The sequence below is a fragment of the Sorex fumeus genome, unplaced genomic scaffold (assembly GCF_029834395.1).
Source record: "Sorex fumeus unplaced genomic scaffold, SorFum_2.1 ptg000047l, whole genome shotgun sequence".
In the NCBI taxonomy this organism is placed as follows: domain Eukaryota; kingdom Metazoa; phylum Chordata; class Mammalia; order Eulipotyphla; family Soricidae; genus Sorex; species Sorex fumeus.
Genome location: NW_026606104.1, coordinates 37689305 through 37716779, shown reverse-complemented (window position 1 = coordinate 37716779; position 27475 = coordinate 37689305). Strand labels below are relative to the sequence as shown.

The following is a 27475-nucleotide window of genomic DNA, read 5'->3' as shown; positions in this document are numbered from 1 at the left end:
TGAGCCTTCTCCTCTGGGGAGGCGGAGCAGCGAGCCCCTTTCGCCAATAGGCTTTAGAGGCCCCGCCGCCACTTCCGCCCGCGCTCCCAGCCCCTTCGGGCGGCGGCGGCGGCTCGGGCGGCTCGGGCGGCCCGGCCCCGGATCACTTCCGGGTGTCAGCCCGCGACCCCGGGCCGCGATTGGGCGAGCGTCGGGCGGGCGCTTCCGGCGTTCAGGTGCTCGGGTTCTGGGGCCGGAGCTGGAAGATGGAGACCGGTGCGGCGGCCCGCGCGGGCTCTCGCCTGTGGCTGCTGCTTCTTTTGCCGGGCCTGGTTAGCGCCAGCGGGCCCCGCACCTTAGTCCTGCTGGACAACCTTAACCTGCGGGAAACGCATTCGCTCTTCTTCCGGAGCCTGAAGGGTGAGAGCGGGGTCGCGGGTGCACCGAGGGTGGGGGGGTGCTGGGCCGAGAGGGGGCCCGGTCGGGAGGCCTGAGAGCACCGGCCACCCTCCCTTCCGGGCTGCCCAGGTCTTGCCCGGGCGCCGGGGACGCGGGCGGGGAGGTCCTCGTGGGGTTTGCAGGGGGCGGACCCTTTGCATGCCCTGCACTCGCCTCAGCGCCCCCGTTTTCTTTTCTCCCGCTAGATCGGGGCTTTGAACTTACATTCAAGACCGCAGATGACCCCAGCCTGTCCCTCATTAAGTACGGGGAGTTCCTCTATGACAACCTCATCATCTTCTCCCCCTCGGTAGAAGGTAAGTGCTGCACGGCGCCCCCAGATCCAGGACTCCGGCCGCGGGAGAAGGAAGTGCTGCCAACTCCCGACACCTCCTTTCTCAAACACCAATGCGGAGTGTTGGGGGCAAGTGTCACCCCGGACACGGGCCCCCCGTGGCTCCGCTACTCAGAGGAATAAGGGAGTTTTCTCGTACAAGGGCAGCCAGGGAGGGTGGACCGGTTGCTGATCCAGTTTGCTGGTGTGGAAAGGGGAAATGAGCAGCCACTTACAAGGCTTGCTGTAAAGCGGCTGGTGGAAGTTGATTTTAAATATTTAAGTAGATTGGCCCACATGCGTGCGCCCTCCGGTCCTCCCATTCATTCCAAATGATCTGCAACAGTGGTGGGAAGGACTTTAAGAAAACGATTCAAACAGATTCATAGACTGAAAAGAGTCATTGCAGTTACCCGGCTTTCTTCCTTCCTAACTAACCTCCTAGAGGACTAGTTGTTTCACCTGAACCAGTTTCTTCACTTTATCTTCCAGTGAAGATCCCATTGATACCTCAGTATTCTTGCTTCCAGAGAGCTTGCTATATAAGGTAGTGTTTCCCAAAGTGGGAGTGGGGATCCTTTTTCTCTACATTGCTGCAGTGTGGGGAGCAGTAGTAAATTTGACTGCAGTCTGGGGGGACGTTGGAGGGGGAGGGCACTTTCTATCTGTTTCTTTTATAGGAGGTAGATTTGGGGGGGGGGGGGAATGCTGAGTAATTTTTTTCTGAAAGAGGGGCCTTTAGGCCAAATTTGATAACCACTGTTAGAAGGTAAATTAGTTTACTATTGCACAACTCTTAAATTCTTAAAGTGAAATGTCTATGGACTACAATTTTTTTTCTTATAAAACACATAAGGAAACTTTCTACACTGCTTATCTGGGTAGGATGAGGAAGGAGTTTTTTTTTTGTTACTGGGGTTTGTGTGTGGGTATGCAATGATGGAACCCAAGTCTCATGCCTGCAAGGTGTGCACCTTCTCTCTGAGCCACACTCCTGACCCAGGAAGGAGTTTACTTTATTTCCCTGGGCCTTAGAGAAGTCTAATGCGTAATTTTGCTTAGGGGCAGAGTCTTCACGTAATCATGGCCTGCTGTTTCTGTGTCAGACTCAATATCGCCAGTACCTTTAGCTGTTTCTTTTGCTGCAGTGTTTTTGCGAGCACCCTAGCCATTCTCTTTAGCAGCTTCCATTTATCATCGCTCAGAGGACTCACATGACCCTGTCTGTGGTAAGCTAGACCTGCCATCTCTTCTGCAGTTGCTGGAGCTTAGGGAATCATTCATGAGAGCTACTTTTATTTTCTGTAGGTCACGTGAGATTGACTTCAGCCAGATCCCTGAAATGCTTTTCCCTGGACTCCCGTCACTTAGCGTATTACCCCCAATTCCTTCACAGCCTGTGCCTTTGGGAATTGGCTTTAAAAAAAATCTTTTTTTTTTTTTTTTTGCTTTCTGGGTCACACCCAGCGATGCACAGGGGTTACTCCTGGCTCATGCGCTGAGGAATTACTCTTGGCGGTGCTCCGGGGTCCATATGGAATGCTCAGAAGCAAACCCTGGTCCGCTGAGTGCAAGGCAGATGCCCTACCTACTCTCTCTGCTATCGCTCCAGCACCTGGAGTTGTTGACTGGGTATACCTGCAGGTGGTGCAGGTTAAAATGTGTTGTTGACTGGATATACCCACAGGTGATACAAGTTAGAATCTTCAGGTTGCGGAGTGGGGTTTTTAGGAGATGGTGTTGGCAGGTCACAGCCATGTTTGGAATGCCGCATTAGGGACTGCGCGGCAGGCCAGCTTGCCCTCCTCGAGTTCAGTTTGTATGAAAGGACTTCAGTGAATCAGGACACCTAAGTGGCAGGGAGGGACATCTCTGTGCTCAGGAAGTGGATTAGGAGAGTTATTGAGCTGGACAGAGATGGACTGAGACTGAGGGACAGTGATAGAAGAGAAGTGTGTGGTGTGGGAAATGCAGGGAACCTGAAACTTGGGCAGATCGTAGTATTTCCAGACTTCCTTCATGATGTTTATTATTTCATGTCACCTGTGCTAATAATTTGCTTCAATTTAATCCACTTTAAAAAACCTTACTGTAACATTTGAAAAGGCAACCAGTAAAAACCCAAAATCGGCAGTGAAAGGGAACGACAGTATCAATTGCTTTCAGGGAAGGTAACTGAGTGGAATAAATACAATGCATTATATTTGTAATAAATATGATGCATTCTAACAGGTAACTGCTGCCTGTTAGGAGATGGTGTTGGCAGGTCACAGCCATGTTTGGAATGCCGCATTAGGGACTGCGCAGCAGGCCAGCTTGCCCTCCTCGAGTTCAGTTTGTATGAAAGGACTTCAGTGACCCTGCTGCTTCAAGGACCCTGCTGCCTTGGAGCCTCAGCTGCTGCTTCTTAGGGAATCGGCAAACACTAGAGGGCGTGTTGAGACAGGGCACTTCTTTCCTTATTGCTGAGGGCCTTGGGGACCAGTCCTGGGGATGCTTAGCCAGTTTGGGCAGGGGTTCATTGCTAGGCTCCAGGATGCAGTGCTGCTCTGCGCCCGGGCCCCAAAACCACCACCGGTGGTTCTTGGGAGCCTTTGTGCCACAACTGGTGGTGCTGGGTGGGTGTGGGGGGGCAGGGCCGCTGCAATACTCAGTGGACCATGAGTGCCAGGTATGGAACTAGGGTTAGGTGCATCTGTGCAGGGCATGCACCCTAACCCCTGTACTATTTCCCCAGGCTAGAGACAGGTTACATGATGTTGTCTTGCTGGAGAAAGCTTGAAGCCCTGCCCACATTTCTCTTGTCACCTTTTCTGCCCCTGGAGGAGAGAGGGTCCCACACTTTGGGGAAAAGTACATACTTCTGCCATAGGAAATAGCCATAGGAGATACTCCCCTGTTCTGCTAGCGCCCTCTCCACCTTCTCACAGGCCACTTTCCCCCCAAGGTCTTCCCTGTCCAACCTTCCTATAATGGTTCTCCATTCCCTGTTCTACTCAGCACACAAGAAACAATCACGTGTTAGACTAAGCGCCATTGCTTTATGGTGAACATCAGGGTATGCTTTGAGGAAGACTCTTGTGCCTACCGCAGCCCCACTCAGTGCCAGTTCTGAATGCATATGACAGTTCACTGACCAAATGCACCAAAAAAGTTGGCAGTGAGTCTTTCCGGCCATGGCGATCGCGCACAGCAGCCTGCCAAGATTTGTGAATGCTGTGGGTGGTGGAACTGGAGGAGCAGGAAAAAGTGACTCAGGTGGGGCAAACGCATGCAAGTCCCACGGCACAGCAGCAGCATTAGGTTCAAAGAGGCGCTCTCAGATATGTCAGGGAACTGGTAGGCGCTGGAAATCTGGGGGGATAACTGCCCCCTCCTGCCAAAGGATTCTAGTGGTGAGAAAAATCCTGGGTGAGAATGGTAGGTGATCATTCTGAAGTTGTTTCACGAAATGTGTGTGGAGAAAGTGCAGCATAACTAAGGAAATATTTTAAAATAACTTTAAAAATATATGGGTAACTGTAATTAGTGTTTGTCATATCTGTTTCTCACTGTGGGAGACGGAGAGTTGCTGTCTGTGCTAATAGCCCTCGCTTGCACCTCCAGAGGATTCTCTGGTCAGTAGTAGCATTTGGTGTCTAATTCCCTCCCCCTCGCAGTGGCCAGAGGAGCAGGGAAAGAACCTTCACTGAGCCTGATCCTTTTTTCAGATTTTGGAGGCAACATCAACGTGGAGACCATCAGCACCTTTATTGATGGCGGAGGCAGCGTGCTGGTCGCTGCCAGCTCAGACATTGGTAAGTCTGGCCTGCGAGGCTCCCCTGTTTCTCTGGGGAGCTTGGAGAACTTGGCAGATGGAAGCTGGCAAGTTGGCACTGCAGGGTGGGCTTTGGCCAGAAGGGACTGACTGGCCAGGGAGGGACTAAGGACATGTTGGAGCCATCTAGTCCCCTGGTGCTTTTCTGTGACCAGAGCAGATGCGGGTCCTTAAATTTTGATCTGTTATGTTATAGGCTAGCGGTACTCCGGAGCCACCAGTGCCACCGTAGTGGTGCTCAGGGGTCGCAGGGTGGTGGCATCGAACATGCTGGCTCCGGTGTGTGTGCTGTGAGCCATGTCCTACCCCCTCACCGGTCCCCCAGCAGATCCATAGGAGGGGCCAGGAACCATGTCTCCTAATTTTTCTGATTTTGTTTTTCTCCACTGTTTTTCTGGTGATGCTCTTCAGAAAGAATGCAGGCAGGGATGAGTGGGGCCCCAAGGCATTAGAAAGATTCTGGACATTTTCTGAAAGAAGTAGAAAGACATGTGTTCCCTGAACCCAGTTTTCCTTCTCACCCAGCAGCCAACAGTGAACAGACTCAGCCAGTTTTGTTTCCTGTTTTCTGTTGGTCTTGTGTGTGGTTCTGTGTGTCACTTTTTTCATGTTTTTACCGATTGACATATCTTTGAAGACCACATTGGGTGGATTTCTGGGTGTTTGGAATGAGGCTGAGAGAAGCCTTGAAAGTCCAGGTTCTCCTCGGTCACGCGTGCCTGAAGCAATTTGTTTTGCTTGAAGGTGATTGTGCATACCCTGGGTCATTGATTTTTGGCTTCAGTTCGATTCTGGCCCCTGTGGGCAGCATAATGTGCTGCTGTCGCTGCCTGAGGCTCCAGATAGTGTGAACCTGCGCCCTGGCCTTTTGGGTGACTGGGAGAGGTATGAGGATGTGGGATGTGTGAGGATTTGGTCTCTGCAGGTGACCCTCTCCGAGAGCTGGGCAGTGAGTGTGGGATCGAGTTTGATGAGGAGAGGACAGCTGTCATTGACCATCACAGCTATGACGTATCTGACCCTGGCCAGGTAATTGCCCTCTAGGTGTGAGGTCCTGCAGCCAAGCCCAGCCTGGGAGCTGGGAGGGAGCCAGGAGGGTCTCTCAGGCTGGGGGTTCCGTTGGTCTCTCACCACTACCTGCCTTTGCCTTTGCAGCATACTCTCATTGTGGCCGACACGGAGAACCTGCTGAAGGCCCCCACCATTGTGGGGAAATCATCTCTGAACCCTATCCTCTTTCGAGGTGTTGGGTGAGTGAGGAGAGAGGCCAGCCTGGGAGGGATGGCTTTACCTCCCACCCACACACATAATTCTTGGTGGTGGGGGTGTGTGTGGGGGGGTTCCTTCTGCTAGAGGCTGTGGATAAGATGGTTTTGTGATGTTCTGAGTCCCCTCATTGGTTTAGCAGGAGAGATCCGTGACTGTTCGTAGGATTCATTCCTGCAAAGCAGTGGCCCTTCAGGCCCCGCAGGTTCTGTGGGGTCCTAGCTGGCATGCTCTCTTTCTTCTCCAGGATGGTGGCTGACCCCGACAATCCTTTGGTATTGGACATTCTGACTGGCTCTTCTACCTCCTATTCCTTCTTCCCAGATAAACCCATCACACAGGTACAGGGGGCGGCCAGCTCTGGATTACTGGGTTAGTAGTGCCACAGTTTCTTGCTCGAAATTGAGAACCCTGCAGAGTACCCCGCTCTGAGGCGGATGGCGAGAAGCTGCAGGGAGTGGTTGCAGTGGGATCTGAGCTTAGTTCTCTCCCTTCCATTACTTCTGAGGCAGTTCTGGTGTGGCCTATTGTCGACCAGCCTTTAGACTAGTGTTATGCAAAGTGGGCAGCAACTGTCCAGGGGGCAGTGGTGGTGCTGGGGGAAACTGGAAGGGTTTTCAGTTTGTCCTATAAAGGCAGTGGATCCCCAGGATTGTACTGAGTAGCTTTTTTACTGAGAAAGGGGGTGTTCAGCCTAGTATGTTTGGGGAACCTTGGTTTGAGAGGCCCAGGTACTCAGCTTCCTGTCCCTTACCCTGGCACCCCTGGAATGACAGCCCCATCTTGTTCCCAGTACCCCCATGCAGTGGGAAAGAACACCCTCCTAATTGCGGGGCTGCAGGCCAGGAACAATGCCCGGGTCATCTTCAGCGGCTCGCTGGATTTCTTCAGTGACGCCTTCTTCAACTCGGCAGTGCAGAAGGACTCGCCCGGCTCACAGCGGTGAGGTGGTGGCTTGGGTCTGTGGTACGGGGGCAGAGTCTGTGCTCACAGGCAGGAAGGAGCCTCCTAGTTAAAGGCCGCGAGCTATTTGTGGCTGCTGGAAAGTTCTTGGAAGACTTTGTGGCAATATTGCTGGCATGGTGTTGGCATGCCAGGCCTTTCAAGGCTTATCTGGAGAGTTTCTGAAAAGCAAATGTTCATTGTGCAGAAGACAGCCCAAAGCAGCACCACCTCCTGTCCCTTTGCTTTTTTCCCCCGTGTTCTGATTTTGGGGGTGGGGGTGTTCCCACGTCTGGTGATGCTCAGGGCTTACTCCTGGCTCTGTGTACAGGTAGTGGCTCCTGGCAGTGCTTGCGGTATCTTATGTGGTGCCAGGGATTGAACCTGGGTCTGCCACATGCGAGGCAGCCCACAGTATTCCTTTTAGCTCCAAGGGTCACCCAGTTTATGGCCTGCTGCTTTGAGGGTAGTGATCAGTGTCCTGTATCCGGTACAGGTGATGGAGCCACTCCCGTTTCCCTCCTGCAGGTTTGCCAAGACGGGCAACTATGAGCTAGCTGTGGCCCTCTCCCGCTGGGTGTTCAAGGAGGAAGGTGTCCTCCGTGTGGGGCCTGTGTCCCATCATCGCGTGGGCGAGACAGCCCCACCTCATGCCTACACTGTCACTGACCTGGTGGTAAGAGCTCGGAGTGGGCGGGCCCCAGATTTTGGTCATATCAGTTCAGCTCAGGTATTTATTAGACACTTCTGTTTTGGCCCCAGTAAGATGGAGGATGGTTGAGTACATTGTCCTCGACTCCTGACAAACTCAGCTTAGGCACTGAGGGCCTGGCACATGGACTGACCTCCTCCTGGGAGGCCATCTGAAGGGGTGTATTCTGTCTGTGGGGGGGGGGACAACAACAGTTGGGGGTGATAGTGGAGCACGGTTTGGGCACAAACTTCTGTGGGCCGGTGTAGAGGTATAGGCGTGAGTCCGAGGGCTAAGCCGGTGGCATTTGGACCCAGGGGTGGGTGCTGGCCAGGTTTTCCCACTCACAAGTGGGGTGTAGTTCAGCTCAGGATGGCGCCCCTGGCTGACCGGCCTCTCATCTCAGGAGTACAGCATTGTGATTGAGCAGCTCTCCAACGGCAAATGGGTCCCCTTTGACGGAGACGACATTCAGCTGGAGTTTGTCCGCATTGATCCTTTCGTGAGGACCTTCTTGAAGAAGAAAGGTAAAATGTCGGGCCAGAGTGATAGTATAGTTGGTAGGGGGCTTGCTTTACGTGGGGCTGACCTGGGTTTGATCCCCGGCTCCCCAAATGAGTCTGCCAGGAGTTATTCCCGAGTGCAGAATGAGCAGTGACCCCTGGGCATTACCGGGTGTGACCAAAAACATTTTTTTTGGAAAGGTAAACGTAATTCTTGCGGCGAGAGTGCCAGGAAGGCAGTGCCCATCCAGCTTACCCTGGGAGGCTCCCCGAACTGCTGGGAAAGCCCTCCTGATCTTTGTGTTGGCTCTTCCCCAGGAGGCAAGTACAGTGTCCAGTTCAAGCTGCCCGACGTCTATGGTGTATTCCAGTTCAAAGTGGATTACAATCGACTAGGCTACACACACTTATACTCTTCCACACAGGTAAGCACAGGTCCCTTCCCGGCCAGTGTGAGTGAGCCCTGCCCAGGCTTCTCAGTGGCCAGGCCTGTCACTGCTGTCCTGTTGCAGGTGTCCGTGAGGCCTCTCCAGCACACCCAGTATGAGCGCTTCATTCCCTCGGCCTACCCCTACTACGCCAGTGCCTTCTCCATGATGGTGGGGCTCTTCATCTTCAGCATCGTCTTCTTACACATGAAGGAGAAGGAGAAATCTGACTGAGGGGACGGAGCTCTGGGATTCTCTTCCTTCCACATGGACAGTGAACAGAAAAATTTTTTTTTTAAATAGGATTGGGTTTTACCCCTTTTTTATTTTTATTTTTTAAGCTGTGTGACAGTGGCACAGTCTTACCTCAGTGAGAGATGCGGCATTGAGTACTGGGGGTTGGGGGTTAGGAAGTCATTTTTATGGGAACTTTTCACCTTGAATGCCAGATGGTGTTTGTCATGTGCCGTCGAGAGTCTAAATTAAAGAGAAATGTCCTAAAACTTCTCTGGCCATGGGATGCTTTGCTAGTGGTATGGATGCTGTCTGGTAATGAATGGATGCAGAACAGTCAGGGACCTAGTCTGCCTACCTGGACTGTATTTTCTTACTAAGAAATGATAGTTTCCTAACTTCTCAAGGGATCAACTAGGGCAGGTGGGGATTCTGAAATGAAGACCTGTGCTTATGGTGTTTGAATCTTTTGGGCGGAGGGTCGGGGCTCTGGGGGTGGGGTCAGGCGCTGTCAGGGCCTGGGTTTCACCTCCCCACAGGGAAGTGGGAGGTGAGCTGAAGCCCCCCATGCTCTGGGCGCGGAGTCTCACCCGTGGCCATGAGTGAGGCTGCAGGTGACTTTCAGCAGGGAGCCGCTTTTTTTTTTTAATGGAATTGCTTGGTTAAAGCAAGAACCTCAAGGTAACCTTGCTTTTGAATGTGACTGTGTTCCTGTGTAGAATTATACATGAAATACTTTAGGTTTTGTCTCTTTCACAAGATTTCCTATTGTAAATCCAAATACTCAGTTCAAGGCATATATTCTGTTAAAACTTGTATTTAATTATTCAGAATTTCTGCAAGAAATGCTAGAAGGAAATCAACAAGTTCAAAACACAACCCTGTTAATTTCATCAGTTTATCCCACTAGTCATTTCAGTAGTTGGAGGAGGCTATGGAAGTGCTTCCTCCTACCCCCTCAAGACAGTTCAGATGCATGAAAGAAGGTGCCCTACTCTGCCCTACTTGGAGGCTTGCTCCTTCTGGTACTGACCTTCCTTACTGAACATGCTGACCTGTGCCAGTGTTCATTTTAGTTTGGCCTACAGGCAAACACGTCATGGCCACCTCTTTTAAGGGAGCCACCATCCATTCCTAGAGGGACAAATGTCACACTGACCTGTCTTGGTCTGAAGTCTTAACTCTCCTCAGTCTATTACCTTATTGACCAGCTTGGCCATGAACCCTCACAGCTCTGTGAAGTCAGAATTGGGCTTCTTGGTTACAGTGAACATCTGGGTGTCTCTTTCGCTGGTGCAGAGACCTCCTCTTTGGATGTCATTAGAGATCTGACCACATTCACAATATAGATATACGAAGGGGCCTGATAAGTTTTCTTATATGCTGGGGGGTCCTCTTGGTACAGATTCTTGCCATCCAAGCTGGGCTTGTGGTTTAATGCAAGGGCCTAAGGATACAGTGTTGCTCGGGTCCTGTGGTGCCTAAGAATTATTTAGCCACCCCTGTGGTGCTTGGGGGCCTTCAGGGCCACACCCAGTAATGCTCAGAGGGGCTTCCAGGACGGTATCCAGAGATGCTCTGGGACCATGTGGTGCCAGGAATTGAACTAGGGCTGGCAACATGTCCTGCAATATTACTCTGGCCCTTGTGTTTATTTTTATTGGGGCCATACCTGGCAGTCCAAGGGGCCCACAGCCACTGCCCAAAATTTGGCTTCTTGAGCCAGTGATATTTGGGGGTCACCAGGGCCACACCCAGTGGTACTGGGGGCCACCAGGGCCTCCCCCAATGGTGCTGGAGCTGGAGGCAACTATGCGGTACTGTTGGTTGAACTCTGGTCCTGTCCATGTTAGGCGTGTGCCCTATCACTTGAGCTATCTTGCCAGCTTTCTCTTTTTTTTAAGAGACCCTCTGAATTCCTTCATCTGCACCAGGGATATAAACTATGGCTGCAGGACACTCTGCAGGCTAAACATGGTTTTTGTTTCCAAGTGGTTGAGAAGTAAAAAGGCTGTTTAGTGATGCGCGAGATTAAAATTTCAGCATCTGTTAATAAACAGTGCCTCTGCACCTAGCCACACCTGTTCTCTTGCACAGCTCTTGTACAGACATGTTTCTGTGCCACAGAGACAGTGTGGGATAGCAGTGACAACCTAAAGTATTTATGACCTGGTGTCTACAGAAATAAGTTTGCCAGCAACTATCAAGACCAGTTTCTTTAATTTACACATAAGATTTTGTGTAAATTTGGCCTGCATAGCTTCTATGATGTTTCCAGAGTCGAGGCTGAGTTAGTAGTTATAGATCAGGAGCTTTGTTCCTGCCACTGGCCAAACCTGAGGCCTTCTCGTAGGCTGAGCAGCCTCTCCACCCTATCTTTTCTCCTGCCTCCCGCCCTAAACACCTCGGATCCCTTCCCTCAGCATTCACACACCATCACACAGATGCTTCTAAGTTCTTTTAGTGATTCTGTGAGCGGCGAAGATCACAGGGCTGCCCTCCAGGAGTAGAGGAGGAGGGCGGCCTGGCACAGCGTTTCATACTCCAGGTTGGCCAGAAACAACATCTTCATCTTTGTTTCCACACAGCTCTTCTCTGTAAGTCTGTCGGCCAACAGAGTGGCAGCCGACTGCTGAAGGAGCCAGCCAATCATCTTGTCTAATTTTAGATTCTTCAGGGCTAGAGTGTGATCACCCCAGAGACTTAAGTGAAGCACATTGGCAGCGACTCGGGCAGATGGTCTCTGCAATAGGAAGGAAGCTACGCCTCAGAACATCTGTGACCTGTGGTGGGCCCACACCCTGTCTGTTCAGGATTTCTCATTTCAGGGCTTTCTCTTCTCTGTCCCAACCAACTTCTCCATCCCAAGTTCTCCTCTGGTACCTGCACTCAGCTGACATCACTGGCTCTAGCCAGGTGAGGCTTTTTGTCCTCGGTGGCAGTTTGCATTGTTGGTCTAACCTTCCCATCACTCGTTTCTCACTGTGGAGGAACCAGTGGCAGCATCTACCGGGGCCATGACTGTCTGCCATGCTCAACGAGGTAAGTTTGGACCCTGATCTGTCATCATACTCTTCCTACTAAGCTAACCACCTACACTAAGTACAGAAGGGTTGAATTGCTGGATTATATCCCCTACTATTAGTTTTTGTTTTGGGGCCATACTTAGCAGACTTAAGGGCTTACCTTTGGGCTCTGCTCAGGGATCACTCCTGGCAGTATTCGGGGAAACGTGCTAGGGAACAAAACTGTGACTCTTACGTCCAAGGTCTACGCTCAGCCCTTTCAGCCATCTCCTTGACCCAACTATTTATGGTCAGATCTATTTTTTTTTCTGTATTTGGCTTTTACCTTTGTAAGTCAGAATTATCATCCCAGAGCTTGCCTGAACCTTACTAGGGCCAGGACCTGAGGATTCCGTACACTATAATCTTGCGATGCCTCGGAATAGCCTTACCTTGCTGGCATCTCGCTGGAGCAGTGACCGCACCAAGTGTCTAACTTCCAGAGGCGCTGACTCCGGCAGGGAAGGCAGCTGAGCTTCTTGGTAACTGCGGCTTTCAAGGTGGGCCTTGCCCTGGCCGTAAAAGGGATTGGAGAGTCCGAAGATCTCGTAGGCAAGTGCTCCCACTGCCCAGGCATCGGCCTTGCTGTAGTCAATCACCGCCTTGGGGCCAGGGCAGGCCGTGGACACCTGCTCGGAAAGCAGAGGGCAGGCAGTCAAGCTCCTGCATGGCATCTGATTCCTCACTAGACTCTGTCCCAAGGAATCCTGAGTAAGCCATGGCTCAGCTCCAGGAGCATCTGCTTCAAGTGCATGCTTTGTGCTGACACAAGTCACATCTTCAGGGATATTAGTGAGAGACAGATGAAAGCAAAGTGGTAGCAAGGGGGCTTGTGCCAAATCATGGAGAAGAGGAAAGTGCTGAGTAAATAGGGATCAAGTCTCATCCTATCAGTGGAAACATGGAAGAATTTGCCAACAGTGCAAGACCTGTGTGGCGGCACTCACCTCAGGAGCCATCAGGCAGCCGTTTCCGCCTCGATCCACATACCAGCTGGTGAAGGGCAACTGCAGGCCGACGCGCTCATCAGCCAAGCAACAACCAAAATCTGTGATCACCAACCAAGGGCAGCCGGCTAGGGAAGGGACAGGCAGAAATGACTGGTTCGTCTCTCTTCTGTCAAGAGACCTTCTATGTCCTGACTAAAGCTACCAGCAAGATGTGGGTGAGGGGTGGCAGGGTCTGAGCCCAGGAGTCCTGCTAGCCAGGCATGAATAGGAGCCCACTCACCAGAGCTGACTGGAAGGGCCAACTGCACATCTATGGAAATGCTTCTAGGAAATCCAAGTACCCAAGCAAAGAACTAGCTAAGTTTTTTTTTCAAATCTGGGGCCAGAGAGACCAACACACTGAGCAAAACGACCAGGAGTGACCACCTGAGCACAGAGCTGGGAATAGCCCCAGCACTACTAGGCATGGTTCACCTCTCTCTCTCCCTACCCAAATCCTCACCAATCCAAAAATTCTAGTAATTTCAGCTGTTCCAAAACCTGTAAGTGTGTTTATACCCCAGGAGTCTGATTTGAACTTGAAACCTAAATCCAAAGCTAAAAAAACAGGTATAGTAAGAGATATTTGGGGCTGGAGCAATAGCATAGCGGGTAGGGTGCTTGCCTTGCACATGGCCAACCCGGGTTAGATTCCCAGCATCCCATATGGTCCCCTGAGCACGGCCAGGGGTAATTCCTGAGTGCAGAGCCAGGAGTAACCCCTGTGCATTGCCGGGTGTGACCCAAAAAGAAAAAAAAAATAGATATTTAAGAAAAGATTCATGCAGACTTCCTTTAAAGAGTCAGGTCTGCAAGGATCCTAAATGCATATTCTTTTCAATCTTGTAGCTCAAAATTTATCACATGTGTGACTCTACAATATCCTCAGGCAAGTAAATGGCTGTCCAGTTTCTATCTGAATGCTTCCAGTGGAGGTGGACTCATTTCCAGAGGCAGCTGGGCTTCTCTTTGGACAACTTGGACAACTTCCACTGTTTAAGTTTTCCTTTGTTCTTTTGATGAGCAGGGGTCATGTGTACTTGGTTGTGTGCTCACTGGGGTCACACACTTTGGCTGTGCTCACCAGGAGACCTCAGATAGTACAGTCACTGGGATGGCTTTCGGGAACAAAGAATAACATGGCAGGTGAAGCTCTGGATCAAATTTGTTCTTTTTTTGTTTAGTTTTTGAGCCACACCCACCAGTGCTCAGGGGTCACTCCTGGCTCTGCACTCAGGAATTACTCCTAGCAGTGCCCAGGGAACCATACAGGATGCCAGGGATCAAACCCAGGTCAGCCACATGCAAGGCAAAAGCCCCACCTGCTGTATTCTCTCTCTCTGGCCCCTGGGAATCAAGCTTGTAAGGCAAGAGCTCCAAACTCTTAAGTTATCTCCAGGCCTCCTGAAATTTATTTCTTGCATTGAGCTGACATCAATTTTTCTCTAATTAAAAACATTTCCACCTGAAGTTTTTATTATGGGAGGGGGCAACAGGAAGGAATTTGAGAAGTGTTACTATCACTCCACAAATCCCAGAGAGAATGCAGATTTCCATTTGTAAGGAGACATTGCTCATCTCTTGTGTACAGGGCTAAATTTAGACAGTATTTATTAGAACACTTAAAAAAAAAAAGGGTACGACCTGAAGGTGCTAAATGTTCTCAGACACCAGGCGGCAGGGCACCTACCTGCATCCAACTCCACGAGGATGTTGTCCGATTTTAAGTCTCTGTGTGCAACGCCCTGCTGAACCAGGTGGTCAACCCCTTCTAAGAGCTGCAATGTCATCACAGTTGCGAGGCGGGGGCTTGGGGTGTTCTCGCGGAGGTACTGGCGCAGGGTACAGGGGTAGCTGGTGGAGGAGACAAGGCTTCAGTGATCCCCTAGAACCTTTGCTGTTTGGACGGTCCTTCCTCCTCTCCCTGGAGCTTCCAGAGTCTCCCCTAAGTATCCTCTCGGTGACTATCTACCACCAGCTGAAACCAAGTGAGCCTGGGGCCCATATGTTGAACATAATGGTACAGATGTTTCCTAAGACACCCTGACAGCAGTGCTAGGTGCACAGTGAAGAAGGGACATTTACTTTCTAACAGCACGTAGGCAGGCACCGAGCAGCAGCAATGGGTGCGGGTTCTGAGAGCACGAGGTGATGGCATGTTCTGAATGGAAAGGACATTTTCATAAAAAAAATCCTCCTTAAGGAGAACAGTTTTCTCTGAGACCTGCAGCCTCAACATGGCCTTCTCACTCAAGGGTGGGGATCATCTCTACATCTCAGCTCCCACGCAGAGAGCGTGCGGCCAGCTACTGCTTTCTTGAGACTGGCCATCCACTCGTCACTTACTTCTTCATAACCAGGAAGAGGGTCCGCCCATGGCCCAGGCCTTCGGGGTGAAGGCGTGGGGGCAGCACGTCAGGGTAGTCGACCAGGGCACCCGGCAGCAGTGGGACCGAGGAGGTGAAGGCGCGAAAGACACGGATGACGTTGGGGTGAGGGCTCAGTTGCTTTCGGCCTCCCTTTGATTTTCTGTTGCAGACAAGGAGACAGATGAGGTCACTATGAAATATATACCAACTGAAGTAGGTTAATCTAAGGTCACAAATTTTTGTGTTTTGGCCACACCCAGCAGTACTTGGGTTACTCGTGGCAGTGCCTGGGGCACCATATGAGATGCTGGGGATAGAACCCAGGTCAGCCTATCTCCAGCCCTGGTCACAATCTTAAAATTCATTTATTCACCTATTTAAAATTATTCTTTTATAGAGGCCACTCCCAGCAACTCCAGGGCCTGAGTCACTCCTGTGATAGCTTGGTTTCTGGCTGGTGTTGCTAGGGGGTCACCTGATCTTACCCAGTGGTACTTGGGGGCCAACACCTCTATACTCAGCAGTGTTCTACTGGGGGCTATGCGGTACTGGGGATTACTCCTGGCTCTGCACTCAGGAATTACTCCTGGTGGGCTTGGGGGCCATATGGGATGCTGGGGATCAAACCCAGGTTTGCCACATGCAAGGCAAGCCCTCTATCTACTTTGGCTCATTATAACCTCCACCCATTTTAAAATTAAATATGCCCACTTGAGAAAATTGATGAACAATAGGAGGACAGTGCTACAGTGCTACTATAGTTCTGCTGTGTGGCATGTGCCAAATCTGATGCTAGAGAAAATTAACACCCCATAAAGATGACTCATCACTCTTTCGGGGGAGAAGTGTGTTTTATCTCATACCTGGCGATTCTTAGGGCTAACTTCTGGACCTTGGCCACACCTGGTCATGCTTGGGGGCCGATATGGTGCCAGGGATCAAACATGGGCCAGCCACATGCAAACGCCTTACTCCAAGAGCCTAATGTCTCCAACTCTGACTCATCACGGTCGAACTTTGTTTTTTTTTTTTGTTTTTTTTTTTAATGGAGGGCACACCTGGTTGTGCACAGGGCTTACTACCTGGCTCTGCACTCAGGGATCACTCTAAGCAGGCTCAGGGCATCATATAAGATGGTGGGGTTCAAACCCGCATCAGTTGTGTGCAAGACAAGACCCCTCTGTGCTCTGGCCCTTCTACCATTTGATCTTCAGTCTGTCCCAAGTGGCACAATAGAAAAGGTGAGAGATCCTGAATCCTGACTGCCTGGGCTTGAATTCCAGATCTTTCATTGTTCAACCTTGGACAAGTACTTCTCTGTCTCCTATGCAAAAGGGGAATGAGGCTGTCAATACTTGGAAAGTAATGACAATCTCTGTGATTTCTAGATTAACACTTGGTATGATGAATGAGCTCAATAAACTTTAAATGAAAGAACAGATACAGATGTAATAGTCTCCCTTCTGTCTCAGAGTCCCACACTCACAGCCCACCAAGGCACGGTGGCCATGATGTTGACTGCAGGGTTCTGTCTGCTGTTTATCAGCCCAGCACCTCAAGTGAAACTGACGGGACTACAGCACCTGACCCAAAAGAAACAAGAGCCTGAAGTCACACTGGAGATTCCTAATAGCTGACAAGGCAAAGGGAAAGCGGCCAGTGAGAATCTTTCTCTTGAGTGTGAATGAAGAACCACAGCAGTCACTCTGCAGCAAAAGAGCTGAGGAGAAAGGCTGCCATGAGACTTGGCTGAGATTACGGAAGCCAAAGATACAGGAACAGAAGGGTCCTGGGGAAGATGTAGGCATGCTGAGTGGCAGAGAAGAGAACAGTGCAGAAACCCAGAGATGTCAAAACCACAGACACCATGATGGGCGGCTCAGCCTCAGGTTGAAGCCCACACATGGTCTCCTGTGGGTGTCTTTGTTTTGGGGCCATGCCCGGTGATGCTCAGGGGCTCTGCACCCAGGAATTACCCCTGGCAAACGCCCTACCCGCTGTACTTTTCAGCCTAACCTCCTATTTTATATCATCAAACAAACTGTTGTGGTTGCCTGTGCACCACTGGGGCTAGTAGGGGAGTCAGGGTCCCAGCATAAGGCTTATTCATGCTTCAATGGAGAAGCTTTTCCTGGTTCCAGGGGGAGCTGAGGGGAGTGTGTGGTAAATGATACGGGGTGTGTGTGTGTGTGTGTGTGTGTGGTTCCAGGAGGAGTTGAGGGGAGTGTGTGGCTGAGCAGGGATAAATGATACGGTTGTGTGTGTGTGTGTGTGTGTGTGTGTGTGTGTGTGTGTGTGTGTGTGTGTAAAAATCTGGACTAAGATTTGGAATGTGACAGGAGACTGCAGAGGGATCCCCACATCCAGCTCACTGTGCACAGGAGACAGTCAGAGGAGCCTGGTGCACTTGGGGGGGAGGGCACGAAGGGAATTCAATATGGCAGAATATGGGGTGCAGATGAGATCAGATGAGAAGCCAGGTAGGAGAAATAGAGAAGCACTTGATAGAGAAGCACTTAATAGGGCTGAGTCCTAAGTGGGCAAAGGCTGGGAAGAAATGCACCAGAGCACTTCCAGGGAAGAGTATTTCTCCTGAGACAGCTGTCTGGATAAGAGACCTCTGCCATATTCTCTAAACACTCAACAGACACACACTGGGCATGGGGGTAGGTATGTGAGCCTTGCCTCAGCAAGTGGGGAGCACAGCTGGAGGAGCAATGACTAATACACATCCATGACTGAAGGTTGGACAGTGATGTGTGACGAGAAAGCTGAAACACTGTGCAAGAGAGTGGCAGGGCTTATGAGGGAGGCCAGGACAGGCCTCTGTGACACAGCTCAGCGCTCTTAGCTACAGACGGTCCCCATGCCAGCAGGCTGAAGGTGACACCAACAAAGCCAAGTGAGGCTAATTTTAGCTCCTCCAAAACAGCTGACATTGAGCTGTCCACTTTGCCCTCCAAAGGACTCAGGAGGCTGTGTAAGCCCACAGCTGAGCTGACGTCTTTGCCCGACCAGCTCCTTACAGGTACGAAGCCCTCCTAGCCATGGCAGAGGCTTCTCACATCCTCAGATCTCTATTTCTACCCTCCTGCTTCTCACACCACGGGGTCTCCAACAACTCAGTAGCAAATCACCATAAGTGACCCAGACCCCCATCCTGCTGGCTCGAAGTGTCCCCTGGGTGATCAGCTCAACCATTCCTCACGCTGCTGTACAGTGAGGCTACTCTTCACCCCTCTTTCTCCATCATGGGTGTTTTTATATGGGAGTGGGGGGACAAATAACTCAAGGTGTTTGGGAACTACCCATGGCTCTGCTTGAGGATTGTTCCCAGTGATGCTCTGGGGACGATGCTGGCAGCACCTGAGCCTCCTGCATGCAAAGCCTGTGCTCAGCCTGCTCAACTCTCTGCCCCTACTCCCCGCCCACTTTCCTCCACAGACTAAGCTCCTTTTCTACTCTGTCTAAGGAATCCAATTTGTCCACCGAAAGGCCTATTCGCTCATCAAAAGACAGCATAAAAATGAGAGGGTGGGGATGGAGTGACAGTAGAGTGGGGCGGGTGCTTGTCTTGCACACACCTGGCTCAGGTTCAATCCCTGGCATCCCATATGGTCCTCTGAATGCAGAGCCAGGAGTAACCTTGAGCACTGCCGGGTGTGTTTTAGACAAACCAAAAAACTGAGGGAGCTCAAGTTGATAGAACACACACCTAGCATGTGTAAGGCCTTGAATTCTCTCTCCGGCACCTCCATGGTCCCCTGAGCTCTGCTGGGTGTTTCCCTAGTGGCTGTGAGCAGTGTTAGGTCCTAGCACTGCAGGGGCCAACTATAGTCAGGAATGGTCCCTGTAATAATTAAAAACAGAAGACAGCATGAACTGTCCCTCCAGGAGGCCTTTTTGAATGGCCTCTGTCCCAACACATACCACTTCTGGACATCCTTGGTGCCTCAACTTAACTTACTCCAAAATTCTGACCTGGGTGTTTTGGGATGGTCTTCCATTTTTCTGCTCTAGTGTGATTTGACCAGCCACGGGCATCTTCAGAGTCTTTCCCATGCTCATTCACCCACCACCTGAAAACCCACTGTCAACCACACTCCCGGCAAGTGCGTCAGGTCAGATGTACTGAGTGCTGCAGACACGGGACGGTTTTGCTTCAAGAACTCACAGTCTGACTAGTGGACAGATGAAGTTTACCTGAATGTGACTGCTCCATACTCCCCGGCCAAGGCCACTCGACTAGCTGGGACCAGCTCTTGGCTCATGGTGCTGAAAATGGCCTCGCTGGAAGAGCCAGCCTGAAATACAACCACAGTGAATCCAAGGTTAGACAAACCCAAGCAGCATGGCAAGACCAAGTCCTCATAATCTGAGTCAGGACAGTTACATCTCAGAATTGGCTTTGACCCCCTGGGCATGACTGCCTCTCTGAAGTGTCAAGATAAGACCAGCTTCTCCTGAGAGAGAGGGCAAAGGGGTCATCCATGACAGGACAGGGATGCTTTTCATACCTCAGTGTCTTGGATGTAACTCCAGGGCCCAGGACAGGAAGAGGTGCCCAGGTGATCTGGGAATAAGACCTTTCTTCCCGCCACAGATGCATCTATTCACCACTAGGCCCAAGGGTGACCTCTGGTTCACTCAGGCTCTTCCTAGTAGGCGTCCTTCATGAGACAGGCAGAGCCTGAGAACAGCTCCTACCCCCCTTACTCCTGCTGCCATACAAACAAGAGAAAGAGCTGTGCAGAATCAGAGAACAGCCATCCTCATCCCCCAAATCTAACCTCCAGTCCAAGAGGAGGAAGCGTACCTGACTTTCCTCAAATCATCTATAGTCCTCAGGACTTGAGAAGCTGGTTAACAAGATTTCACAGGAATCAAGCCGTTTGGCTTTTAAGACTACAATAACCATCATGTCCAACCAGTGAGGTTTTAATGTTAAGACCATATTTTTCCTAGGCACAGGATTTAGCTCCTTGTCAGTTAATAAGACCCATGGGGAGCACAACCGTCTAATGACCTTCATTCCCAAAAGCAAAACAAGAAACTACATTCTTCAGTGTGCATCAAGGGCTGCCACAACTATTTCGACCTTAGCTCTGGGCAAAGGCTCTGGGAAAGAGAGGGAACAGCGGATCTCAATGAAGGTGTGGTGAGTTCAAGAAATTATTCTAAATACACAGAAATCCTTGGGGTTTTTTTTTTTTTGGCGTGTATGTGTGTTTGGGGGTGGGGGGGATGATGGATAACTGAGTTCTTAGGGAGTGACCTGAAGTCTGAGCTGCATCTGAGGTAGAAAGGTGAGAACAGAGGGAGGAAGGTGGCAGTCCCTTCTGGAGTATTCTTATAGTCAGATCACGGAAAGGCTGGTGGAAACTACAGACCTGGAACTAACTGGATCAGCATTTACAGGTCAGAAACCAAGGCTTCAGGCACTTGCCACAAGGTGTGGCTCCCAGTAGCATGGTACCATTTGGGATCTCACCAGAAATGCAGAGTCTAGGGCCAGAGCGATAGTATAGTGGGTAGGAGGTTTGCTTTGTATGCAGTTGCCCAGGGTTCAATCTCTGGCATCCATATGGTCCCCTGGCACCACCAGGAGTGATTCCTGAGCACAGAGCCAGGAATAACCCCTGATTATCGCTGGGGGTACAGCCTCCAAACAACAACAACAACAACAACAACAACAACAACAAAATGCAGAGTTCACATATCACCCCACACCTGCCAAAGACAATCTGTTTTCTAACTGTCCCCAAGTGATCTGAGTCGTATTTCAACATGGGACATGCTTCTTCAGACTTGTGTGTGGGATTCCCCGCAGAGAATCTGCATCTTTCCTACTGACTAAAGTGCCACCAGACCTGACAGATGCCTGAGTATGAGGGAAGGCCCCTCCTTACCGAGAGATTCCACATCATCTTGATGGCCAAGGGGAAGGCAGGGGCTGCTGGAGTTCTCTCCGCCTCTTCTTGTGGAACAACATCCGGGTCCTTGCCTGGAAAAAGCTTCGTGCCCTTTGCCACTGCCAGGTTGTGGGGCAACACGGGCATGGTGGCTTCATACACAGCAGCACTGCAGCCCTTGCCAATGGACTGCCCAATCAGATACTCCTCCAGCCGGAAGCCCTGCCAGCGGCGAGTGTCCAGTGGGTCAGGCAGGAGTTTGCTTTTCTGGGTGAAAATTTCCTGTGAGGTAAAAAGCATGCTCAGTGAGCCAGGTAGCCTGTGAGGCTTAAGTAAAGGAAAATGGGGAGAGGGAGGTAAAATGAGGCAAGATTTTCCAGAAACAGCCAAGCTGTGCCTGACTGCTCATTCTGAACTCAGGCATTCCCATCCCCATCATTCCTTTAGCTGCTGATGCTGCAACAGATGAAATCACTTTTATGTGTCTTGGATTCAATAGGGATCAGTGAGATAGTCCAGTAGATAGGGTGCTTGCCTTGCACATGGCTAACCTGAGTTTGATCCCTGGTACCCCATATGGTCCCCTGGGCCCAGAGCCAGGAATCAGCCCTGAGCATGGTGATTGTGCCATCCCCACCCCCCACCCCCAAAACCCCCTAACAAACTATCAGTTTCTTGCCCTGGCACATACTGTAGCAGTCCATTTCCCAATACCCCAGCAACTATCCAGAACCAGATAATATAAACTTGGGCCAGACGTGTGAAAGGCTAGTGCCCTACTCACATATATTATTACATTTTCCCTGAAGCACTATAGCACTGTCCTCCCGTTCATCGATTTGCTCGAGCGAGCGCCAGTAACGTCTCACAGCAAATTGTGAGACTTGTTACTGTTTTTGGCATATCAAATATGTCACGGACAGCGTGCCAGGCTTTGCTGTGAGGGCAAGATACTTTCAGTAGCTTGCCGGGCTCTCCAAGAGGGATGGAGGAATTGAACCTGGTTCAGCTGCGTGCAAGGCAAATCATAGATATACTATAATAAAAGTTGTGTGCCTGTGTTCTATAAGCATTTTGGATCTGGGTTGACTTTGGATCAATGACACCATGAACAGTCCATGTGTGCAAACTGTTCATACTCATTTTTCATCTGCCTCTTGGAACTCTTTTCCTCTATTTCCCTATATTGCTTTACCCATTTATCCTTTGAGTCCCAATTCAAACTCCTTTTTCTGAAATCAGCCCTGATAACTCAACCATAACAACCTTTCCTTTCTTCTGTCCTTCCTTCCTTCCTTCCTTCCTTCCTTCCTTCCTTCCTTCCTTCCTTCCTTCTCTCCTCCCTCTCCTTTCCCTCTCTCCCTCCTAATATTGAAATTTCTTAGCATTCTGCTTCAAAAATGTATCAGAGTTTAAGAACCCACCTGCTAAAAGGATGTTGGGTTCTCTTCAGTATTTGGCTATGTGTAGGACATTTTGAACTCTGCTATGAATATCTGTGCACGGGATTCTAAAAATCAGTTTTAAATTTTAAATCTTAGTTCTAAATCTGGGCTGGAGCGACAGCACAGCAGTAGGGCATATGCCTTGCACACAGCCAGCCCAGCTGAGCCAGATTTTATTCCTCAGCCCCTCTTGGAAAGTCCGGCAAGCTACCGAGAGTATCTCGCCCGCACAGCAAAGCCTGGCAAGCTATCCGTGACGTATTCAATATGCCAGATACAGTAACAAGTCGTCTCAAAATGGAGACATTACTGGGCCCGCTCGAGCAAATTGATGAACAACGGGAGGACAGTGACAGTGGACAGTTCTAAATTTAAAAATATTAAAAAATATTTAGGGCTGGAAAGATAGTACAGCACTTTCCTTATATGTGGCCAATTTGAGTTTTACCCCTGACATCCCATATGGTCTCCCAAACCCTGTCAGGAGTGATCCTTGAGCACAGAGCCGAGAGTAAGCTCTGAGCATAGCTGGGTAGGGTCTAAAATTTAAAAAAAACTTTAAATTAAAACTTTTTTTTTTTTTTTTGCTGGGTCACACCCGGCGATGCACAGGGGTTACTCCTGGCTCTAAACTCAGGAATTACCCCTGGCGGTGCTCAGGGGACCATATGGGATGCTGGGAATCGAGCCTGGGTCGGCCGCATGCAAGGCAAACACCCTATCCGCTGTGCTATCACTCCAGCCCTAAAACATTTGTTTTTTAAAACTGTGGTAAAATATACAAAACATAAAATTGTTGTTTACTGGAAGTAAGTACAGTCACTTTATTGTGCAACCATCACTCACATTCATCTTCATAACTCTGTCCTTACGGGGAAAATGAAACAGTGCCCATTAAGCAGTAATTTTCCATCACCCTTCCCTCAGCCCCTGGCAACTACTTCCTGTTTCTGTGTTTTTGTTTGGGCTTTTGGGGGTGAGAGGTGAGGAGGGTAGTGTTAGTGCCAGGGATTGAACCCAGGACCTCAAACATGCAAGGGAAGTGCTCTTGTAACCGCTAAGTCACAAGTCCCTGGCCCTGTCTCTGGGATTTTGATCATACAGGCATCTTTCTGTGGCAGGTTTGGTTTATTTCACTTAGCATAATGCCCCCCTCACACTTACTCCATGCTGCAGCATATTTCAGCACTTCCTTTCTAAGGCTGAAAAAAACTTCATTGTATATTATTTTTCACTCAGCCATTCATCTGTTTTTTTTCTTTTTTGGGGGGTGGGTGGGGGGGACAACTAACAGGTTACTCCTGTCTCTGCACTCAGGAATCATTCCTGGCAGGCTCAGGGACCATATGGGGTGCCAGGGATCAAACCTGGGTCAGACGTGTGAAAGGCTAGTGCCCTACCCACTGTACCACCTCTCTGGTCCAAGTTCTTTTTTATTCTGATTCTGAGGGCCATACCTGGCAGGGTTCTGAAGCTGCTCCTAGCTGCAATTTAACACAGATATACAATTTTTTTCCCCTAGTACCTGCCTTCAGTCTACTGGGTTTAGCAGGTAGTATATCACAGGAAAATTCTATTTGTGGTAACTGTCATACTATTTTCCATAACAGCTACTCACGTGCAGGTTTGTATGTGAATATGAATTTCATTTATCTGGGAAAATACCCAAGACTGCAGTGGCTTGATCATGCTGCTAATAAATATGGAGGTTTTGTGGAAAACTGACAATATTTTTGAGTGGTTATATACTTTTCTGGTTATACTTAGGTGTTCCTTAGGGACTACTGGCTCTGTGCTTGAGTGTGGTTCCTGGTGGTTCTCAGGGGACCATATGCAGAGTTGGAAATTCAAATGTAACTGACCACATGCTAGGCCAGCAAATGCTATCCCACCAGCCCCATACTATCTCTTCAGCCCCGTACTATCAATATTTTTTATGTTGGCTGCCTATTAAGTTCGCAGTACTATCACACTATGGGGGGGACGGGGGACGGGGAGGGGGCAGGTGGCCATATCTAACTCTGTTAAGGGCTTACTCCTGGCTCTGGGCTCAGGATAATTCCTGTTTTTTGTTTATTTATTTGTTGGCTTGCTTTTGGGCCACACCTAGTAATGATCAAGGCTCTGGGTTCAGGAATCACCCCTGGTGGTGCCCAGGGGACCCTGTGGGATATTAGAGATCGAACCCATGTCATATTGGCTGGGTGAAAGGCAATTGCCCTACCTGCTTCCCTATAGCTCTGGCCTAAAGGATCACTCTTGGTGGGGCTCAGGGAATCATATGTGGGGAGGGACAACAAACCCAAGTTTGCTGTGTGTTAGCAAAGACCCTACCCATTGTAGTATCTTGGCAGCCCTCACACTGTGTTTTACTGGGAGGGAGGGGGAGGCCACATCAGCACTGCTCAGAGATTACCCCTGGCTTGTGCTCAGGGATCACTCCTGAAGGGGCTCAGGGGTCCATATGCAGAACCAGGGATGGAACTCAGGTTGGCTTTGTGCAAGGCAACTGCCCTACTGGCTGTAGTATCACCCACTGTACTATCACTCTGACCCCACATTGTGTTTTTAGAGGCACATTTCCTGACTAGCTACTGATACTGAGGAGTTTTTCATGTTTCCCTCTCTGATAGAATAGACATCCGTGTCTACTACCTATATCATAACTGGATTTCTTCATATGACTTTCCTAATGAGAACCATCACTCTTCTACTCTATAATTTTAGCATTTGCATTCATTTTATCATTAGCAAAAGATCAGATTTTTTCAATAGAAGTCAAACAACTTAATTTTTAAAATCACTTGGCAACTAGCCAAAAATTTTCATGCAGAAGGGTGAAGTGTGAGAAAAGGGCAAATAGATTGTGAGCTTAGGAGGATCCCACTCCTCAGTTTTAAAGAGACATGATTTTAAGCAAGATCTGTCAAATTGCCCACCCTTGGCATGGTAAAAGATAAAGCAGACAGGATCTGGGGGTTAAGCAAGATGTCACCCGCTATCCCAATTAGCCAGAACTCAAACCCCAGACACTGTGATGAACACCAAAAATGGAAGTGGAAGCCAACAGGAGATGTTGTGGGGTCTTCAATCAGCTGTATCTTGGGCAAGCCATTCCATCTTATACCGACACTCAGCCCTAAGTTAAAAACTCAGGGGCTCCACAAACCCAGTGACAGGCTCCAACCAGAAAGACCTCTTGGGAAGGAAGAGAAGGGGATTCTGCTAATAGCTGGTCTTTACAACCCTCAACTGGTCGAGCCTGCCCATTCACACGGCAGAGCCAATTCCTAGAGATAAATCTCTCTCTACAGAAATTGAAGCAGATTTTGGCTGAGTAGATACAGAGTTGCCTTAAAGCACCGAAAAAGGCTAATGTATCCAGTCATATCCCCATGTATCCAGTCACCCCAGTCACCACACAGGTTAAGGAAAAAGTTTTGGTCTGATGTTTTTCCCTAGGTTTAGAGTGTTCCTTCTCACTCCGCGCCATGACCAAGTGTCTGGCTAAATTATAGGAGGCAACCTGATTCCTGTGCTCAGGGCACAATCTTTCCGGAGCGATAGCACAGCGGGTTGTGGGTTTGCCTTGCAGGCAGCCGACCCAGATTTGGACCCCAGTACCCCATAGGGTCCCCTGAGCCGGCCAGGAGTGATCTCTAAGCGCGGAGCACTGCCAGGTGGAGCACAAAGGCCAAAAAATAAGAACAGAGGGCACAGGCTTTGAGAGTCAGAACCGCCCTCTGTGACCTGCGTGCCTCTGAGCAGGGCTACTTGCCTGAGTTCGTGCCCTCATTCTTTAACCGGGGTGACAACTACCTCAGGGACACAGGTGCTCTGGGACACAGCTACCCTTCAATTTTTGGAAACTCAAAACCAGTGGCGATGGCGCAACCGGCGCTATACTTAGCAGCGCGTGCTCCCGAACACGCTGCTGGAGGGGACTGGAAAACAGCGAACAAGGACGGGAGGTGACGGGGACGTATCAGAAAGTCAGGAGGCGGGGCGACCGCACGCGTGCGGCCGACCCGAGTTCCACCTTCGGGACCCCACGACATCTGGGCCTCTGAGCACGGCCGGGAGTGATCCCTGAACGCGGAGGCAGGGGGAAGGAAGCCCTGAGCACCGCCGGGCATGGCCCAAGAAGAAGAAAAAGAAGAAGAAAATCAGCAGCACGGGCACTGTGCGCGAAGCGGCGATTTTCCAAACAATTCGGATTTTTGGTGCGGAATTCCCGGGTCTGTCCTAGGCCTCTCGGCCCCGCCCCCGCGGCGGAAGCCCCGCCCCCTGAGGCTCCCGTCCAAGCGACGGGAGCCCCGCCCACCTGAGGCCCCGCCCACGCGGCGGAAGCCCCGCCCCGACGCCCACCTGGATCTCCTGGCAGGCCGAGGCCGCCCGCCGACCCTCCGCCTGCCTCTCCTCGATGAGGCCGAGGCCGAGCCCGAAGGCCAGGAAGACAGCCCGTCCGCAGGGGCCCGCGCCGCCCCGGGCGCGCACCAGGAACTGGCGCTGCAGCCGCGCCGCCAGCCCGGCCACCGACTGGCGGAAGAAGCGGTAGCGGTCGGGGAGGCCGAGCCGCAGGCCGCGCGGCCCGGAGCCTTGCCCCGCTGCCCGGCCCGCCGGACGCTCCCCGCGGCCCCACACCGCCACGGGGAACTGCCGCTCGGGCAGCTTCCAGCCGTAGATCGGGCAGGGCTTGGCCGCGAAGCGCAGCAGTATCGCCCGGCCCAGCTGCAGCCCGCGGCCCAGCGCCTGTCGCACCGCCATGGTGGCGCCGCGACCCGGTTGCCTCCGCCGCCGCCGCCGCCGCCGCCGTTGGCGTCCGGGACGCGGGTCACCGGCAACAACTTAGGGGGCGGAGCCTCTGCGCAGGCGCAGGCGCAGGCGCGCCGGGGCGGGGCTACCGCGCGGGCAGTTCGCGGACCGGGCGCGCGAGGGCGCTGCGTGCGCACCTGCGCGGCGAGGAGGCTCGCCTCTTGCATTTTGGACCCAACGGGAAGGGAGGAATCGCGGGTCACTTATGTCCTGATGGCGCTTAGCTGGTCCTGAGCAAAACGGAGAAA

The 27475-nt window shown here is 51.0% G+C and overlaps 2 protein-coding genes and 1 non-coding gene across 3 annotated transcripts; 1 reads left to right on the top strand and 2 right to left on the bottom strand.

Moving 5' to 3' along the window:
- The first annotated feature begins 171 nt into the window (after positions 1 to 171).
- Positions 172 to 8698, top strand: DDOST (dolichyl-diphosphooligosaccharide--protein glycosyltransferase non-catalytic subunit). The gene is made up of 11 exons (XM_056123098.1): positions 172 to 399; positions 624 to 734; positions 4462 to 4548; positions 5494 to 5597; positions 5724 to 5818; positions 6082 to 6175; positions 6628 to 6776; positions 7305 to 7452; positions 7874 to 7994; positions 8289 to 8395; positions 8483 to 8698. The coding sequence occupies exons 1-11, from the start codon at positions 246 to 248 to the stop codon at positions 8630 to 8632; spliced, it is 1320 nt and encodes a 439-aa protein (XP_055979073.1). The 5' UTR covers positions 172 to 245; the 3' UTR covers positions 8633 to 8698.
- A 440-nt stretch (positions 8699 to 9138) lies between these two features.
- Positions 9139 to 9262, bottom strand: LOC130032255 (small nucleolar RNA ACA64). Its single transcript, XR_008793799.1, has one exon. It is a non-coding gene; the product is annotated as a small nucleolar RNA ACA64 (small nucleolar RNA).
- A 171-nt stretch (positions 9263 to 9433) lies between these two features.
- Positions 9434 to 27254, bottom strand: PINK1 (PTEN induced kinase 1). Its single transcript, XM_056123220.1, has 8 exons — positions 26781 to 27254; positions 20965 to 21249; positions 19259 to 19359; positions 15033 to 15215; positions 14377 to 14540; positions 12645 to 12772; positions 12090 to 12326; positions 9434 to 11375 (listed from the first exon to the last, which is right to left on the bottom strand). The coding sequence occupies exons 1-8, from the start codon at positions 27177 to 27179 to the stop codon at positions 11118 to 11120; spliced, it is 1755 nt and encodes a 584-aa protein (XP_055979195.1). The 5' UTR covers positions 27180 to 27254; the 3' UTR covers positions 9434 to 11117.
- Positions 27255 to 27475: the final 221 nt, after the last annotated feature.